The 18,242-nt window shown below is 43.5% G+C and overlaps 1 protein-coding gene across 1 annotated transcript in view; it reads right to left on the minus strand.

The window, feature by feature from the left end:
* The window catches only part of ADAMTS18 (ADAM metallopeptidase with thrombospondin type 1 motif 18), a 73,012-nt gene that overhangs the window by 26,640 nt on the left and 28,130 nt on the right, over positions 1-18,242 (minus strand). The window contains exons 10-13 of the mRNA XM_045796049.2: positions 17,263-17,435; positions 13,469-13,599; positions 12,374-12,497; positions 11,406-11,650 (exon numbers count right to left, since the gene is read on the minus strand). Coding sequence (XP_045652005.1) covers positions 11,406-11,650; positions 12,374-12,497; positions 13,469-13,599; positions 17,263-17,435 — 673 coding nt within the window. The remainder of the gene's footprint in view (positions 1-11,405; positions 11,651-12,373; positions 12,498-13,468; positions 13,600-17,262; positions 17,436-18,242) is intronic.

Genomic DNA, 18,242 nt, shown 5'->3' on the forward strand with positions numbered 1-18,242 from the left:
CTAGAACTTCCAGTTGAATAACAGTGGTGAGAGTAGACATCCCTGTCTTGTCCTGAACATAGAGGAAAAGCTCTGTTTTTCCCCATTTAGGATGATATTAGCTGTGGGTTTTTCATATACGGTCGTTGGTATGTTGAGTCATGTTCCCTCTAAATCTACTATGCTGAGGGGTTTTATCATGAATGGATGTTGTACTTTGTCAAGTGCTTTTTTGGTGTCTAGTGAAATGATCAGATGGCTCTCATCCTCTTATTAATGTGATGTATCATGTTGATTGATTTGCAAATATTGAACCACTCTTGCAACCCAGCAATAAAACCCACTTGATCGTGGTGAATGATTTCCTAAATGTTTTGCTGGATTCGGTTTGCTAGCATTTTGTTGAGGATTTCTGGCTCTACCTATCGGAGATCCTGGCCTGTAGTTCTCTTTTTTAGGGGGCTCTTTATCTAGTTTTGAGGTAATGCTGGCCTCATAGAATGAATTTGGAAGTTTTCTTTCCTTTTCTATTTTTTGGAATAGATTGAGAAGAATAAGTATTTATTTGAAGAGTAAAATTCTTGAGCTAAAAGTAGAAACAGCAGCAAACAGAAGATTTGATTCCAAGAAGGCAGCTAATCCATTTCATATTATCAGTGCAGTAAGTTTACTTAGCCAGCCAAAGCAAGAAGAGAAGTAACTTACACACTTTACTATAAACATCCACAGGATTCTATGAATGTATTCATAGAATCTATGGCATATAGGACATATCATTTATATTTTATTTGCTGAACACGTTAATGCATTTAGTGAGCACGTAAATGAATAAAAGATGCTCAGCTTTAAAAAATGAGACGACTTAGGCTTGACTTAATGTCTATGTAGCCGCAAATTCACATGCAGAGCCGTGTGCACAATCACGAAGGCTGAAAGACAATATTTGTATAAACCAGCAGAAAGCTGATTGAAGAGTCTAACATCAGCTCATACAGGCCTCTGAGAGACAGCAATTATTTAAACAAATAGACACCAAGGCCAAGTATATAAAAGATGAGTATTTGCCAGTTACAACATATTATTTGCTTCTTGATGATAATTAAGGTGTTGTCTGCCCTTTTCTTTATCCTGTATTGAGGAGCAAAGTGACCACGAACAGGATACGCGGCAATCATCTCGTCTCTCACTATTTGATGCTTGCAAATAGTCGATCCTTTGGAAACAGGCTGTCTGCCTAGCTAATGGAATCTCTGTTGGTCACTCTTTCACCCTATTCTCAGAGACAGGACTTTGTTTAAAAAAAAATCAATCCTACCCTAAAGAATAGCTACATAAATGGTGGGGCCTGATGCGAAATGAAAACACAAGGCCCTTTGTTTAAAAAAAAAAAAATTATTGGGATGCCTGGGTGGCTCAGTTGGTTAAGTGTCTGCCTTTGGCTCAGGTCATGATCCTGGACTCCTGGGATCGAGCCCTGTGTTGGGCTCCCTGCTCAGCGGGGAGCCTGCTTCTCCCTCTCCCTCTCTCTCTGCTGCTCCCCTGTTCATGCTCTCTCACTTTCTAATAAATAAATAAAATCTTTAAAAAATTATTAAAGATTTCATGTTAGTGACAGCAGAGCATTTGACCGAACACAGAGTCCTTCTGAGCTTGAGGCTTTGTGGATGTCACAGGTCCCACATCCATGAGGCCAGCTTTGCTGGACCTGTAGGTGGTCACATGCGCCAGTTTTAAGACACAATTTTAGATTTTCCAAATTCTTAATGACCCTGTGGTCTAACACTGATGTCACCTGCCCTTCCTATATGGAGACTAGCACCTCTGGGCAGGTGAGCCTGGCCATCCCTTGGATCACAGACTGTCCCAGCCGAACCTGGACAGCAGCAGTATGACAACCACACAGCTGAGACCCCACCTGCCCCCGTGAACGCCGAGGAACTCGGCCGGGACAAGGGGCAATTTGAACACGATCGTTCCTCCACTCACATCTATTTTAAAGCATTTTCAGTGATCTTGTCGAAAGCAGTCAGTAACTGTTCTCGGCACTAGCGGAGAACACAGACTCCCTCCAGGTCACGGGAATGCCCCCCACCGCCGCCCGCCCGTGGCGCAAGATCACAATTCTGTTTCTGAGCCACCCCGCACTGCATGTCAGCCTGCACGGCGAGCTGCTAAATGCACACATTTAGAGAGACCGCCAGCGATTCAGTCTACTTAACTGGACCGAGTCCAGAGAATTTTCCAGCCAACTGGCACTGGGTCTCTAATTTACAGCTGGCAAGCAACCTCTGTAACTACTTCCAGGTCCTCAGTAGAACTGTTTAATGTCTACCTTTAACACACGAACCACCTGACTTCAGACACAACATTCAGCAGCTCTGACGGCAGGGTGAAGAGTTATAAAATTTACAGCTTCTTAAGTTGGAAAACCACAGCAGGGCTGGACTCTACCAAGTACCCTCTGAAGGAGGGGGGCTTGGTTTCTGCTTAGGGCACACAAAGTTAAAACAAAGGACACACTGAGTCATCTTGGGTAAACGGCTTTCTTTCTTTTGCTCTCACTTTTAATTTGTAATGTTCGAACTACAAATGCCTTCCACCAGTTTTGTATTTTTTTTCATTGAAGGCCTTTTATTTGTTTATTGTAATTTTTATTTTTTAAAGATTTCATTTATTTCGAGACAGAGAGTGGAGGAGGGACAGTGGGAGAGGATCCCAAGCAGACTCCACACTGAGCATGGAGCCCCAGGTGGGGCTCGATCTCAGGACCGAGGGATCACCAGCCCAGCGGAAATTAAGAGTCAACCCACTGAGCCACCCAGGCACCCCCCATTTAAGGCCTTTAAAAAAAAAAAAGGTGTCCTAATTCTCCCAAATGAATCAGAGAGTTACAAATAGGCTTTAAAGGCTGGTCTTTTAATTAACGCAAGCTAGAAAGCTGGTTTCTTGTCCTCAGTGACGTGTCTGACTGCCCTGCGATGACCGCAAAGCTCTTGGGGTTATTCTATGCCGGCGCAGTGTACGAGCAGGGGCTCAGGGCACTAGCTGGTAAGGCTGGGACTCAAGTCTCTGATACTGTCTGACTCCAAAACTTGACGTCCTATCTCTTACCACACTCTTTCTCCAACCCCGAAACACAATGTCTAGGACCATACTGTAAAATTCGAAAAACTGTACGAGCCCTGGGAAGTGTTCTATCCCCGGGACTCAACAGCGGGCTACAGCATCCACCTCGGGCTTTGGGTTCAAACCTGGAGCCTGTGTTTCTGACCATGCGAACGTCTGGTTTCAGCATATGTGACTTTTAATCTCCTCAATCCATTTTCCCCTGGGTTTATTTAGAGGTTTCACTGACCCTGCTGTTGCGACAACTGAAAGAGGATACGCTTTGCAGACTGGCCCTTCCAGATAAACTGGGACTCGCACGGGACCTTACAGGTCGAGTGGCGCTCAGGGAAGGGATGGCTCTGTGGGGTGGAGTCATGCCTTTTTTTGTAAGGTCCTGTAACTTCTGGAAGCCTCTGTGATGTCACAACTCTGCCCGTTGTCTTTGCCTCCTTGTTTGCTTCCAGGTTGGAAGGCCACCCCAGGGATCCTCAGGGCTAGTATGGGGATGGGGGGCTTGGACAAGACACAGCAGTGCAAAGACTCTGCCAGGAGCTGGGAAATGCATCTACGAGGCAGGGTCACAGGAGGGGGCGGACGACAGTTCTCATTCGACCGGCCCGCATTCCTCGGAGTTTAATGAAGAGAATAAATAGTGTTCTCTGACCCGTCACACAAGTATTTGCCATGAATTAACCGGGGGCCCAGGTTGCAAATAGCAAATGGCAGCCTCTAGACAAATGAGGTGGCATCACAAAAGCGCCTCAGAATCGTCCTCTGGAGCCTGAGCTTTCTCTCATCTGTTCCAAATTAATTCTCCATTACTTCTTTGCCTCTTTTGTGTTTCGTGTCTTCACTCAAGTCCGTGCTACTTGGCTAATCTCCTCTCCCCGCCACTGATTTTATCCTGCGGCACATCTTCACTCACGCCGGCCCCTTCCCCGTGGGGAGAGTTCCGACGGCAGGGGCACGAGGCAGGAGCTGCCTGAGAAGGTGACACTCCGCCCGTGTCACTGATCAATGGGCCTGTCCACCTGCTCCCCGCTGCGCCATCGCCTCCTGGGGCTGCCGTGTGCAGGAAGTTGTTTATTACAGTAATTTTCCGGAGATGTCTTTTTCTGCCTTGAAACTGGCCTGCGGCTCACTGATTTCTCACTTACTGGCCTTACCACGGCTGCTGTCGCTGTCAGCGGCAGGACTCTCCCCTGTTAACGCTATTCAACGCCACGGGCTTCCTAAGAGTTAAACATCCCTTGCGCGGCTTCACACGGACGGAAACAGTCCTCAACATACAAGAGAGCTTGTGTTTTCAAGACTTTTCATAACGGAATGAACGCCGTCAGAACACAGGTGATTATATTTCATTCTTCGAATAGCAACCTGTGTTATCATGTCATCCTGAGTCCTGTTGGTCACACGGGGCTGAGATGACTGTATAATGAAACACTCACGACGAATTTCCTCACCTTTCCTCCCCCTGCAGGGCGGTTTGATACAGAGTATGACTCGGTTGTTGTTGTTGTTGGTGGTGGTGGTGGTGGTGTGTGTGTGTTTGAGAGAGAAGGAGACAGAGATGGAGAAAGAGAAATGAGGGAGACACAGAGACAAAGTGGAAGAAAGAGCCAGAAGGGAGAAGAGGAAGAAATGGGAGGGAAGAGGAGGAGAAGGGGGAAGGAAAGGATGCATCAACTAGCAAAAAAGCTCACTTTCAGTCACTTCTTAAAAATGTGTCATCTCAAGGGGCACCTTATCATGAAAAAGTAAATTGTGTGTGTGTGTATGTGTTTTAAAAGATTCACTTATTTGTTTTGGGGAGAGAGAGAGCACACGTGGGTGTGACTAGTGCAGGGGCAGAGGAAGAAGGAGAGAGAGAATCTCAGGCAGGCTCTATGCTGAATGAGGAGCCCAATTCGGGGCTCAATCCCAAGACCCAGAGATCATGACCTGAGCTGAAACCAAGAGTCAGACGCCTAACTGACTGAGCCACCCAGGTGCCCCAATGTTTTGTGTTTTTAATTCTTATTACCAAGGTCTCTTAAAACTCTGTGTTAAACAGCCCTTCTGCACAGTGCTTGCACAAAGTACAAAGTCCGTAACCTTACGTTACCTCTATCTCAGTCTCGACATGGAAATATATTTTCAGCTATCCTCAAAAAGCCCAACATATATCTGTATACCTCAGATTAAATGACTGTTTTTCAACAAAAGCACGTGTAAATTTCAACTCTGATGTTCAATTTTCACATTTCTGTGAAACCGTTCAAATATAAGTCCTTACACAACACCCCCCTCACCCCCAATCCAGCTACGTGGGGTATAGAAGTAACACGTTTATCTTTTCTCATGTTCCCAAAGCCAATAAAATAAACATGATGTGGTATGGTCCATACATAATGTCCTAAAGACTTAACATACAAGCTGACTGTTCAATCCTTCAGATGACTAATGAGCATACTAGTTCAATAAGAAATTCTTTAGACTTTATGCCAGATTTACGTTGTGGGGAATACGCTGATAGAAGAAATATGTGGAAATTATCTAGTTTATAATAACTGTCTCTGTAGTGATCTCAGAAAGCTTATGATTGCCAAATCAATATTGATTTCTTTTTTTTTGCTGGTGTGTGTGTGTGTGTGTGTGTGTGTGTGTGTACGAGTGGTTTTTCCCTGGGCAATGCAGAAATTTAATACAGGGTCCTGAAAATTAGCTCCTTTTCTTCAAGTCATTTACAAGTATATGTACGAATGTACTTCAAAATAAAAACTTGATTGATGGACTTAAATAATGCCTTAAAAATTTAAGACCTAAGACAATCATATAAATCCTCGATTACCCTTAGGAGTTTCCCTTGGCCACCGAGGAAATCAATGGGGCCAGCTCTGTTTAAATTGACATCCACCTGTTGCAAATGTTGAAACATGTTGAGTCAAAGTTCCAGGGAGAATGAATGTTTGTAACAGAGACTGCATTTTAAATTGGGTGACTCAGTGATAGAAGTGAAGGTCTGTTTTCCATTTAGGTTAAACTGAGCTTCCCTATGAAGACATTCTAGAAGGTTTCGACATGTAAAAAGAACCAGACGCACAAAGCACTTCTTTTTGGTGTCAGGCCATGTGCTTATTTCTTAGGGTTAATGGACAACAGTCAGTTATTCCCAGGATTGCATTACCTTTGCCTTGCACTGCGCTATGCCCAGGAAAAAAAAAAAAAAAGTGAGAAGATCTGGTAAATCCACCACCCTGGGAGGGCAAGTTGCTACTCTCCCAAATTAAGCTAAATCTGCTGTGAACTAACTGGTCAGCAACTTCTTATGGGCAAATCATTCACTTTGGGAAAGGCAAGCATTTTAGGAAGCATATTGATTCCTCAAATGCAATTTAGGAGATCAAATTTCAATCCTCTAAGTGCTATTCACTCTACTTAACTTTAAACTGTACAGTTTTAAGAGGAGTCCTAAGAGATGATGAAATCCAGTGGCTTTTAAAATGTGTACCGCACAAGTTCAGACCTCTTCAGAGAACTTGGGATTATGACCGTGGTGTGGCACAGAAGGGGCTAGAATGAGAAGGAGAAGGCTGGCTACTCTGCCTGTCACTCCTGACTTTGGTCAGAAGCTCTCCTTTCATTTGCTTTCTTAATATTATTATTATTTGGGCATAGTTGACACACCATGTTATAATTGTTTCAGGTGTATGACACAATGGTTCAACAAGCTTGTTCATTACGCTCTGCCCCCGCCAAGGGTAGCCACCGTCTTTTGTCTTATTCATCACCTGCATGTATGACTTCTCAATTTGGAAAGAAGGTTCTAGTCTTGGAACAAATGAATACATTTTATCAGTGGATGTCATTCATTCAGTAAACATTTCTGAGGGGGCATCTACAATGTCCCCGATATCATGCCAGTTGTGGATGACGATGAGCAAGTCCTCTTTCTGCTACTGGGGTCTGGGGTGATATAAAGGCATTTCGGGACACTGCCATAGCATATAGTGGAAGACATGAGCTCAGCCTCATGTCTCAAATGAGAAGACTGGGACCCAGAGAGTCTAAGTGACTCATGCAGAGTGGCATAGGGAACAGCAGAGCCAACTATTTATACATAGTTTTATGTATATTTATGTTCTAAGCCATGCTGTTTCCAACAAGAATGGGATCCACATACAACACTCACTCTTCATGGACTACGATGTTTTGGCAACCTAATTTACGTTGAAACCATTGGTGTATCTCCAGTGTTTCATAGAGGACTGGGCATAGAATGGGCACCCAATGGATGTTTGCTGAATTTTCTTTCTATCAGACATGGAAGTGAAGAGAGGAGAACTGCTTTGAAGGTAGATATCTAGATCAGTACCACGGTGGCTGAAGACGGGAGCCGGCTAAGATATTGGGAGGACCTGATGAATACATACGAAGCAGAGAATCGTTATCCCCCAGTGCCATCCCCACGTATTTTGACAAACATACCTTCTGCTAGATTGTACACTATAATAAGAACTTAGCGAACATTCAGTAATTTTAAGAGGCCAAGAGACAAAGTGCTTTCTTTCACAGACTTATACTTTCTGTGGAAGGAACAGCATTTTTCATTTTGGTAGGTTGGTTCCCACACTTTGATTCCAGCATCCCACAGGACTGTTAAAACACATTCAACATTTTATATTGGAGTGAACATATTTTTGGCTCCCAAAGTACTCATTTTGGTTCAATCCATAGCTGTACGGAAAGGCACGTGAACTTCATTTAACTTCCTTTAAAGAATATAGCCATGGATTACTTGGATACTGATATATAGTTTCATTTTGGAAAATGAACGTTACTGCTTATTGTGATTTTAAGTTTTAAAAATCACTGTGTTCTACTGAGTCTGGAAAGGTATGAAAATGTGATAAAAACTGACCAGAAATTTGTCGATGTCCCCCTGCGAGCAATAAAGTATAATTTAAAATTAAAGTCATTAACCCAAATTCTTTTAAAAGATAAAACAGACATAATACTAGGTTTCTAGATTTGATTTTCTTTTTTTTAGCTGCTAACATAGTTGCAACTTTTGAATGAAACCATAACTCCTTTAAAAATACAAGCAAGGCATGTCCAATTAATCATATGAGTTTCCCTCTAGATTGTTTTCAGACAGGCCACATTCCTAAGATGTTAATTAAAGCTTTCTTTCAATCTGTAAGTAGAATGAGTCCATAAAATAAGATTCTGTACAACAATAGCTAAACAAATGTGACCTTAATCTACAGTGGCAATACTACGACCCATATTAATAGATATTACTATAGTTCTTATTCTGTTCATATGAGAATAAGAAATTATTTTTAAAAAAATACATATCTGGTTGAACCTAAGGAAGACTTTGTTTTTATAATTTTATTTAGAGTTAGCCAATATTTCTCCTTACATTTTGACCTATTTTCAAGGAGGTGTCTGTATTGCAAGGAGACAGATGACGGACCTGGCCAATTTTGGAGAACTCCATCGCCAATTGAGGTCCTCCCACCATTTCTCAAAAACAGCTGCATCAGGAAAAATTGAGGATCTGGTGAACACTCCAAAGATGTAGGGGTCGGTCAAGGCGACACAATTCAGATGAATGAAATAAGGAGTTATGTTTAAATTAAGCAAAACATAAACAAAAATTCTCAGCCCCAGGCTGGGTGCACTGTTCAGTGACAAGGTGTCCATTATCTGGTTGATCTGATCAAGGCAGACAATGCCAGGGGGTATTTTAGGTGCCAAAGATTAAAGCAAGAGGGAGCTCTGTTATCCTGCCTTGCCCGCTCCGTCACTTCTCGTCTTATTCTTTGTTGTGGTTCTCCTGTAGATATATATTTAATGGCAAACCTTAAATTACAGGCAGAATTGTGAAAGCCCTATTAGAAAAGCTTTGTGTTTACGAACAAGACTGGAGAGAGAAACAAGGACAAAAAATGGTTGCTTGGCACGAAGCAGTGAAACACGTCTTTCTCCCCGGGTATGCTGCGCGCTCTGTTCTGACGGCCGTGGCAGCCGCCGTGAGAGGCACCTACCCCACTTGGTGACTTAGGTCGTTTTGCAGCCACAGACCGTGGTTTGTGTGCATTTGCTCAGAGCCCGATCAAGGGCCTCTTGGCAAAACTACTGAAGTATCGCTGCTCTAAAACGAACAGCTTGCAAGCTAAACACAACTCTCCGAAGAAAAGGGAACTTTCCTGAAGAGAAGGAAAAGAAGTTTCCGGCTCAGATGCTTGATAGGAAAAAGAACATTAAAAAAAAAAAAAAGTGTGAAAAAAATATCCAGAAACCTTGAATCAGAATTCCACCTCTGTGCGTTAGATTTAATGAAAGTGTAATTTCAGGGGCTGGATCCATTGCTGAGCTCCCAACCACCCTCAGTCCAGGTTTTTTTTGTTTTTTGAGATTTTATTTATTTGAGAGAGAAAGAGAGAGAAAGAGAGAGAGAGAGAGACAGAAACAGAGCGTGAGTAGGGGGAGGAAGCAGAGGGAGAGGGAGAAGCAGACTCCCTGCTGAGCAGGAAGCCCGAGGACCGGAGATGGTGACCTGAGGCAAAGGCTGACTGACGCTTAACCAGCTGAGTCGCCCTGGGCCCCTTTAGTCCAGTTTGACTTGGAGTTCCTGCTGTCCCTCCTAAATGAAAGAGTTGAGCGCGCTGGGAGAGTATTTCCTAACTACAGCTTCTCTCTGAGTAAGTGATGTGAGATCTCTGAGGGACCTCCCACCACACAGACAGAGGTGACAGGACCTAATATCTCAAGTGACAAGATGATAGGAATTTAAATGAATTTAAGTCATGGTCACCATCTAGAACCAAGGCTGCAAACTCAAGTATCTACCGGGGCCACAAGTTCCGTGTTGCTAGGTGATACCCAAGTCTCTATTTTTATACGACATCACGTGACATTACAGCATCTGTCCATGGTGTTTCTGTATTACACAGACGCGGGAGCTGGGTGTGGCTGGCAGTCACCAGTTTGCTGGCCATGGTCCGAGGTTTAGATTTTTACCAGTTTATGTATTTATTTCTTTTAAGCAGGCTCCACACCCAGCATGGAGCCCAATGCAGGGCTTGAACTCACGACCCTGACATCAAAACCTGAGCTGAAATCAAGAGTCAGATGCTTAACCAACTAAGCCACTCAGGCGCCCCCTTGAGATTCAGACTTTTAAAAAATATATATGTGAAAAGTTCGGAAGGCAAAGTGATAAGAATTGTTACACGGCTGTGACAGGCGCTTTGTAAGCATTGAACTTGTCTTCCATCATCCTTATAATAACCCTAACACTTAGCTAGTATTGTCTGTCCGCTTTACAAACGTGGACATTAAGGGACACGGATGTTAAGAAATCTAACCCGATAACTTGTTCACATTATGCAGTTAGTTAAGAATCTGTCCTCTTAACCATACTAGGTGTACGACATCTGATTTAGAATCCAAAGTGACATGTTTTTTTCCAACGGTCTTCTACTCATCTTTCTTAGTAAATGTTTAAAGGCGGTGCCTTAAATAATAATAGTTAAATTAAGCTCATGTTTCCTTCATCTGAGAAGAGAGCAGCACGACCAGACTGAGTGGAGACATCATACTTGCAGAGGGAGGGGCGCCTGGTAATCTGGTACCTCGGGGGTCTGGTAATCTCAGCCCTCAGCAAGTGGTAGCCAGCGTGACTTCGACACAACCTCAGGCAAATCGACTGGCTCTGAAAGCTGCGATCGGCCCCGCTTTACAAACAGAGAAGGCAACCTCAGAGACAAGGACGAGGACAAGGAAAATGAACGTGTGACACTTGTCTCGCAGAATCCTCTGCAGGTACACTGGCTGATTACTATCCATGAACTTCTCTTCTCTTCCCTCCAAGGGAATGACAACTACACAAGTAAGGTGGTTTGCTCTGACTCAACTTTTCTTGGCATTCAAGCAAGCGTTCTTTCTCCTCTATCATCCTACGTCCGACGCCAGGTTACCGATGTGAATAGCTACAGTGGTCTATCCAAATGGCAGACGCAGACACTATGGAATTATCTACAACGTGTTCCTACTATATTCCTTAGCATTCATGGCAGTCAAGTGCAATGCTGAGAGGCAGGCATCTAAATTTGAAAATCTGTGCATTCTCTTAGAGACCCATTGGACTCCTGCCCTTGTCCCCAAAATGGAGATGCTGTCTCTTCCTCTTTGCACTTTGCAATGTAGCTTATTAGGAAAGAAATCTGAACTAGAAGGACAGGAGTTCTTCAAGCTAGCTCAAAGTGGGGCCGTCACTATAAATACAGCAAGATGCACCGAGCAGTAAACAAAGAGAAGGAGCTTACTTCAACGACCAGTGTCTCGTTGGTGGGTCCTGGTGCATACAGACGTTCTGGGTGGTTGAAGGCCCGCTGGTATTCAAACACGGTCCCAGCAAAGGGGAACTCCCCAGGCCAGTCGATGCTCCAGCCCCCCGTGAGGTAATACTTCTGCTCCAGGCTTCTGACCGCAAGGTAACTGGAGGAGAGCTGCAGCTCCTCGATCTCAATGCTTCGGGCCCCCGCTGGAATGGTGACTACTGGATAATATTCTAAATGGGAAGAATAGAACAGTGCTGTTTTCCATGTTGCACACTGGAGAAACAGGGCTAAAAATGCTCCGAGACATAGTGATGTCCACTTTTACAGAGTGGGGTTGTTGAATCATGAACATTCATCCCTACTCTATGAAGTGCAAATAAATGATCAATTATTCCATTTTCCCAGTGGAAGGAACACCAGAGAGAAAGTGTGGTTCCCTTCCTAAGCACGTGTGTGTGGACAGGAGATACACTCTTCTTTCCAGAACAACCAAGGCCACGAAACTCAAGAACGCATTTTAGCATTAATATACTTGGAAGAAACCTAGAGCCATGGTCCTCAATAGCGATATTCAGGAAACAGGGCTCCAGGTTTCATTTTACTCAAGATTTGTTTAGATAACGGCTACAAATATTCATCTGACGTCGAGAGTGTGGATCACGATTCACGTCCTGAACTGTAAGTTTCAAAGTCCGTCCTTTGTTGAGCAAAGGCCTGTGGGACATCGGACTAAACTGCAAAGTAAAAGGCATTTGATGGACACATCTCAGAGCTGCATGTGTGGACGGAACTCCTCACACTGAGAAACCACCCACCCTCCCTTGGTCTTGCAAGGTGTCAACGCCATCATCCCGTGTGTGTCACACGAGCTGGTAAACGGCTCGACCATGGCCAGCTTGACCTAAACGTGCTCGGCAGCAAACCGCAGCAATGAAACGGCATGCATCTCTTACCGTTGGCTTTATGCTGGTTGAGGTACAGGCCTTTATAAAACTTGCAAGTTGAATTATCCCCTTTGCAAACACCACATGCATCCAAAACTGCTTTAGAGCCAAGTTCATGATCGCATCCCACTGGCTGTGACAAAAATAAAAAAATAATACCCACAAAGTGAGAAAAAAATCAGAAAAGCCAGTGGCTAAAAATAACCAAGAGGTTCGTGGGTCTCTGCCTTCAGAACATTAGGAAGCTAGTACAGCTTTAGGGTTAAAAGCAGTGTCTCAAGTTTGGGGGTTCAAATCCCTCCTCTGCCTTTACCAGATGTGGGACTAGGGAAGTTATAGAGTTCATCTAAAGCTTGCTGAGACCCTACATCCGGAAAACTGGAATAAAAAAGTCACTGCTGTTACTAATGGCAGGTGAGCTGATTTGGGCCAGCTGAGCCCCCCACACGATTCCCCCCCCCCAACACACAATGCAATTAAAAGGAAGACTAATTGGCAGGAAATAGTACTACGGTGTCAAAACGCATCTGTGAGGCTGTGACCATATACTGAACATACTTAGCAAACATGCCATGGAAGCTTACTACTATTTTTTACATTCTTATTTAATTTTTGCAACTACGGCGTGTAGTAGAAATGCCGTTATCTCCATTGCATATGCGCAGAGCCGGGTGAAGAGGAATTAAGAATGTCGGATGGGGGGGCGCCTGGGTGGCACAGCGGTTAAGCGTCTGCCTTCGGCTCAGGGCGTGATCCTGGAGTTATGGGATCGAGCCCCACATCAGGCTCTTCCGCTATGAGCCTGCTTCTTCCCCTCCCACTCCCCCTGCTTGTGTTCCCTCTCTCGCTGGCTGTCTCTATCTCTGTCAAATAAATAAATAAAATCTTTAAAAAAAAAAAAAAAAGAATGTTGGATGGGGTCTTGCAGAGAGTCAGTGGGGATGTTAGAGATGGCGCACATATCCAGTTTGCAAACATTGGCCTTTTCCCCTAAGCTGCCTTGTCTCCAGACACAGAATCTCTCGTACTACTTCTCACGGTGCACATTTGATATGAGGAAACACAAGCAAGACCACACATTCCAAAATAGAAATGGCCTCTTACTTCACAAATCCCGTCAATACAAACGTCGTGTTTGTTTGGGGAGCAAGGAGTTCCGTCTTTCACCTTGCCGGACATTGCAAAAAAAAATTCAAAGTTCTCAGCCTTGCAGTACAGTTTACACCGATCTGCCTCTAGAAGCAAAAAGATCAAGACAGGACGTGATCAGGAGGAAATCACAGGAAAATGACATGATGGCCAAAAGGATGAGATAAACTTATTTAGAAAGCTATCACGACTAAAATGGGAAATGTTACACCATTTTGGGTGTGGGTGTGGGTGTGGGTGTGCATGCATGAAAGCACATACACATGCTTATAAAAACAGGAATCCCATTTGCAATTCATATAAAACTGCTTTCACACACAAAAGTTTAATTTTTCTAATTCTTAGTAATAGCCACAAAACACACAATTGATGGGTTAATACAGCTACTTTCCTTGGTTAGCAAGTATTTTAGGCTTTACAGGACTTACGGTCTGCTAGTGACAAGATATAAATGAAGGAACATTTCCGTGTTCCAATAAAACTTTATTTATAAAAACAAACAAAAATTGGTCAGATTTGGCCTGCAGGCCATAGTTTGCTGACCATGATGGAGGACAGGGATTACTTCAGATATTTATTCAGGCAGTTAAAAGAAAATATTTCAGACACTTCGGGGAAAAAAAAAGGAGGGCATATGGTTTATGTTTATAAAACATATAGAGAATAATCATGTCATGAAAAGGAAGAGGAAACAAATAAAGTAAACCTAAATGCTAAAAAATGTAACTTTTATTGACCATAAAGTCCCTGAGAAGTTTCTGGTATCACAGGCAAAAAGAAAAAAAATACTGTATTTCTACGGAGCTCGTTATCAGAAAGGAGTTATGCCAATTTCCCAAACACAAAGCGTTCTTCTTGGCCAGCAGCTCCAGATGACATTTCTCACGGGAGCCCGTGCGTGGGCGACACCACACAACGGCCCTGACAACAGTGTACAACACACGTGTAAACAGTTTGCAAATCGCTATGCTTCATAAAACCTCTCGATACAAGACAAAGTCAAAACTTAAATGTGAAAGCCGTTAGATTATCAGGATCCAACTATGCAGATGTGTCGATGGAGGAAAAGTTTCTCCTTTACCCAGAAATTTCTTTTAATAGCTTTATTAAACACTTTGTAATTTTTGCATCGGAGATTATGGAAGACGTATCTATACCCTTTCTTTTCTCCGTCAGGCCCAGGCATGAACAAGTTCTAAAAAGTTCAGTTTTACCCACAGAGGCTCTGGGGCAAGTTTCTCAACTGGTCTATTGGAAACACAGACGGGAGAAAAAGAAATCTCACTACTGTTAGACAAAGACTGTCTACACTTACAAATAGTCTTCCCCTGTTCTTTCCCAACCTGCAGGAATGTCAGCAGACCTTCAAATCATGGTCAGTGTTTCCCGATTCTAAGTACGTATCAGAAGGAGAAGAGGGAGAAACAAAAGGCCTTAATTTTTCCATCTCCTATGCTAGCATGGGAGCTTCCCGGACTGGGTCTCTGTTCTACTCCGTGTAGCTACTCCCATGTCTAGCAGAATGGCTCCCATGCAAGAAATGCTCAGTGAACATCCGTTGAGCAAATGAATGAAGTGGCACGTTCCTTACTCAGGAAGGCTGCAATTAAATTAGTGAAAATCTTTTGAAACCGAAAAACATTTCTACAAGTTACAAAATCTATTTGCTTCACTGTTTCCTCATGTACTCAACACAGAAGCTATTTAAAGGGTGATCACAAAACACATTCTGTAAACACTGTGTCTGAATGAAAGACACGATGTGGGAAAGACCAAGGAGAATCCAAGAAAACAAAGCAAGGAACAGAAGGGGAAGTGAAAAATGAAGGACAGCAGGGTCTGGGGGAAAGAGCCATATGTAAGAATCACGGAATGATGGGAACGTTCAACCAAGGGAACAGAAATTTGAAGACACGCTGGACTCGAAAGCAACTGCAGGTGTTCTATCTAATTGTCCCTGGGAAGCTGTTTGAGCAGTGCCCTTCCTAGATAATGCTCAGTTCCTGGTAGAATGCCTCCAATGATGGAGAGCTGGCCACTCATAGAGGGGAAACACATCCATTATGGACAGTTAATATTTCTTTGTTCACTCATTCATTCTGAAAATTAGTATGTGCCAAGGGCTGTTCTCAGATGCTGGAGGTCCGAGCATGCTCCTAAAATGGACAAAGGCTTCGTCCCGTGGAAAATAAATTCTTACGGGGAGAAAGAGAATGAATAAGTGACTATATGATATAAACTCACGCCTGGATAAGAGCTATGAAGAACAAAGCAGGTTAAGGATTCAGAAGATGACATGGAGGAAGGATATTCTGGATCTTCAAGGATAACCCTTGAACTAATCCTGTCCTCTGAAGTGGTTTCAAATAAATCTAAATCCTTTCTAGTTATTATCTCTGAATGTTTGTAGGTACCTGGTTTCTTTTCTCCTTTCCTTGGTAAGTTTGCAAATTATTCTATTGGAGAATTTTTTTTTTTAATGACTGTATTCCCAGCTTTATCACTGAAGTCCAAGAGAAAAATGAAATGGCCTTTAGACGAGCTAACTTTGCAAGCACACATTTGTTCCATAAAGCAAGAAAGAGGCGTACCATGAAGTCTCACTTTAAAAAATGGTTTAAAACTCATTAAGAAACACCACACCTATTATCTCTTAGTGCAATTTGAAACACTGGAGATAATAAAGGGCTGAGTTTCTATTTTAAAAAAAGAAACACGTATAAGTAGACACTTACAGATTGCTCATTGCAATTGCAGAATTTTCATGCCTGTCTCTCTCTGTGCTTTTGGATAACCAGTCGTGACCCAAAAGCATACAGTGCTCCCACGATGGCTGGGCTGGCAGTGGGGAGAGCGGCACTCCCACCCCGTTCCGTGCTGTGTGCGTCTCTAACTCCACTGGCTTCTCCGTGGTGATTGACAACACGGGTTCACTTTGAGCCTCTGCACAGCTACAGCCCTCAGTCTTATTTCCCATGAACTGCCACTAAGTTCAGCGTCTTCCCGTTCTACCCACGTGCCCTTAGGGCCCCCAGGAATCCTTTCTCAAGGGAGGATGGCTGATATTTGATAAAGCAAGAGAATGGAAATAATAGAAGGCAAACAACCAGAACAGTGACAGCATAGTCTGCAAAGGGAACAGAAAGTGCATTAAATGTGCACATTACAACTAAAATAAATGTTTTGATACTTCGGTAAAATAAAAACAATTCAATTTAAAAGGCAAAATACAAGCCAAACTTTAAGTAATAATAAGTACTAGGAACCCAGTATGGAGACATTTTGAAATTCACGGCTGTGTGTGTGTGTGTGTGTGTGTGTGTGATGCCCTGCAAACAGGCCTTCCCATGCATGTAATCATCTAACATGTCAATTGCTGAATAGGGCGTCTCTATGGGGCATATATGGTTTCATGGGTTTCTGGTCTGGACAATTCATACCAATTCCAATTAACATCCCTGGGAGACTTAATTACTGAAATGTCAAAGGTAAGTTTAGAAACGTAAGTACATTCCAAACACACGAACCCTTTGACTTACAGATGTGGGGGACAAGGGGTGTCTTGTGGAAAAAAAAAAGTATGGAAAAATAAACAAAACCTATGGAGGTGAATGAAAAACTGGGTCAGGACGGGTCTAGGCGGTGACGTCAACATCAAAACTGTTACATAGGCCGCGATTTCTCCTGTGTTCGTTCACATTACTGTCCACATAGAGTCCTATTTGTTGGAGGTACAGAGACCAAATTACCTTCCACTTTGGTATAGGGTTTCCACTGGTAGAACCATCCACGGAAAGGTTTGCTGTTATACTCTGCACACTGCTGGGCTCGGAAATCCAAGCTATTTTCATTACAGGGGTCAATATTGCACAGCTGATAGATACGGCTAGAACCTGGACAGAATTTGCCACCATATTGAGGCCTAAAAATAAAATGAAAGAGCTTTAGTGCAGACAGAGGGCTCACTACCAGGCATGAGCAATAATACAAGGGGGGGACGGTCAAGATGAACATTGGCAGAAGGCATGCAGTGTAAACAAGCTACAACAAGAACGGAAATAACGCAGAAGACGACATGCCGTGTCCCTTCTTGCGTCCACGGCAGGAGAAACTGACAATCAGGGACTTGCTCTTTCTTTTCCCCATATGGCCCTTGGGAGGCACCACCACCGCCCAGCAACTGGAACTGCCATATTAGCGAAATCTGATTTGTCATCTCTGATCCCAGTGTCACATTCTGGCCGTTTCCTGAAAGAATGATGAAAGCATATTCCTGGCACTCCTCACGTTACCTGTGTTAGGGAAATCTGTAAATGCACGTAAATGTTCTCATGAGTGTAGACAGATGTGTGTCTGTGTGCTACACACACCCCACCCGGTATCAAAGCTCTGCAAATGTGCACCCAACCTACTCCCAGCTCTCCTCCCATTTCGAAACACCCCCAGCTTCCTACAGGGTGCCGTCCGCCTGTCGCTACGTAGAAGGTCAGGACACTGAAGAGAAAGAGCAGGGGGCCCCATTTGCCATGTCCCCCCATCCAGCTCTGTCAATCATTGAGCCGATGTTCGGATTATTATCTGACTATTCTGTATTTTACTCCAGTTGATCCTAAACTGTGAACAAAAATTCCCTTGTTTTCATCTGCATAATCACTTTTTAACTTTGTAGGTGGCCTACTCCTCTCCTGCCAAGCACAATGGGAAATGGATTTCCAGCGTAGGGAATCCC

Source organism: Ursus americanus, chromosome 21, assembly GCF_024610735.1.
Source record: "Ursus americanus isolate L20-20 chromosome 21, mUrsAme1.1.p, whole genome shotgun sequence".
Lineage (NCBI taxonomy): Eukaryota > Metazoa > Chordata > Mammalia > Carnivora > Ursidae > Ursus > Ursus americanus.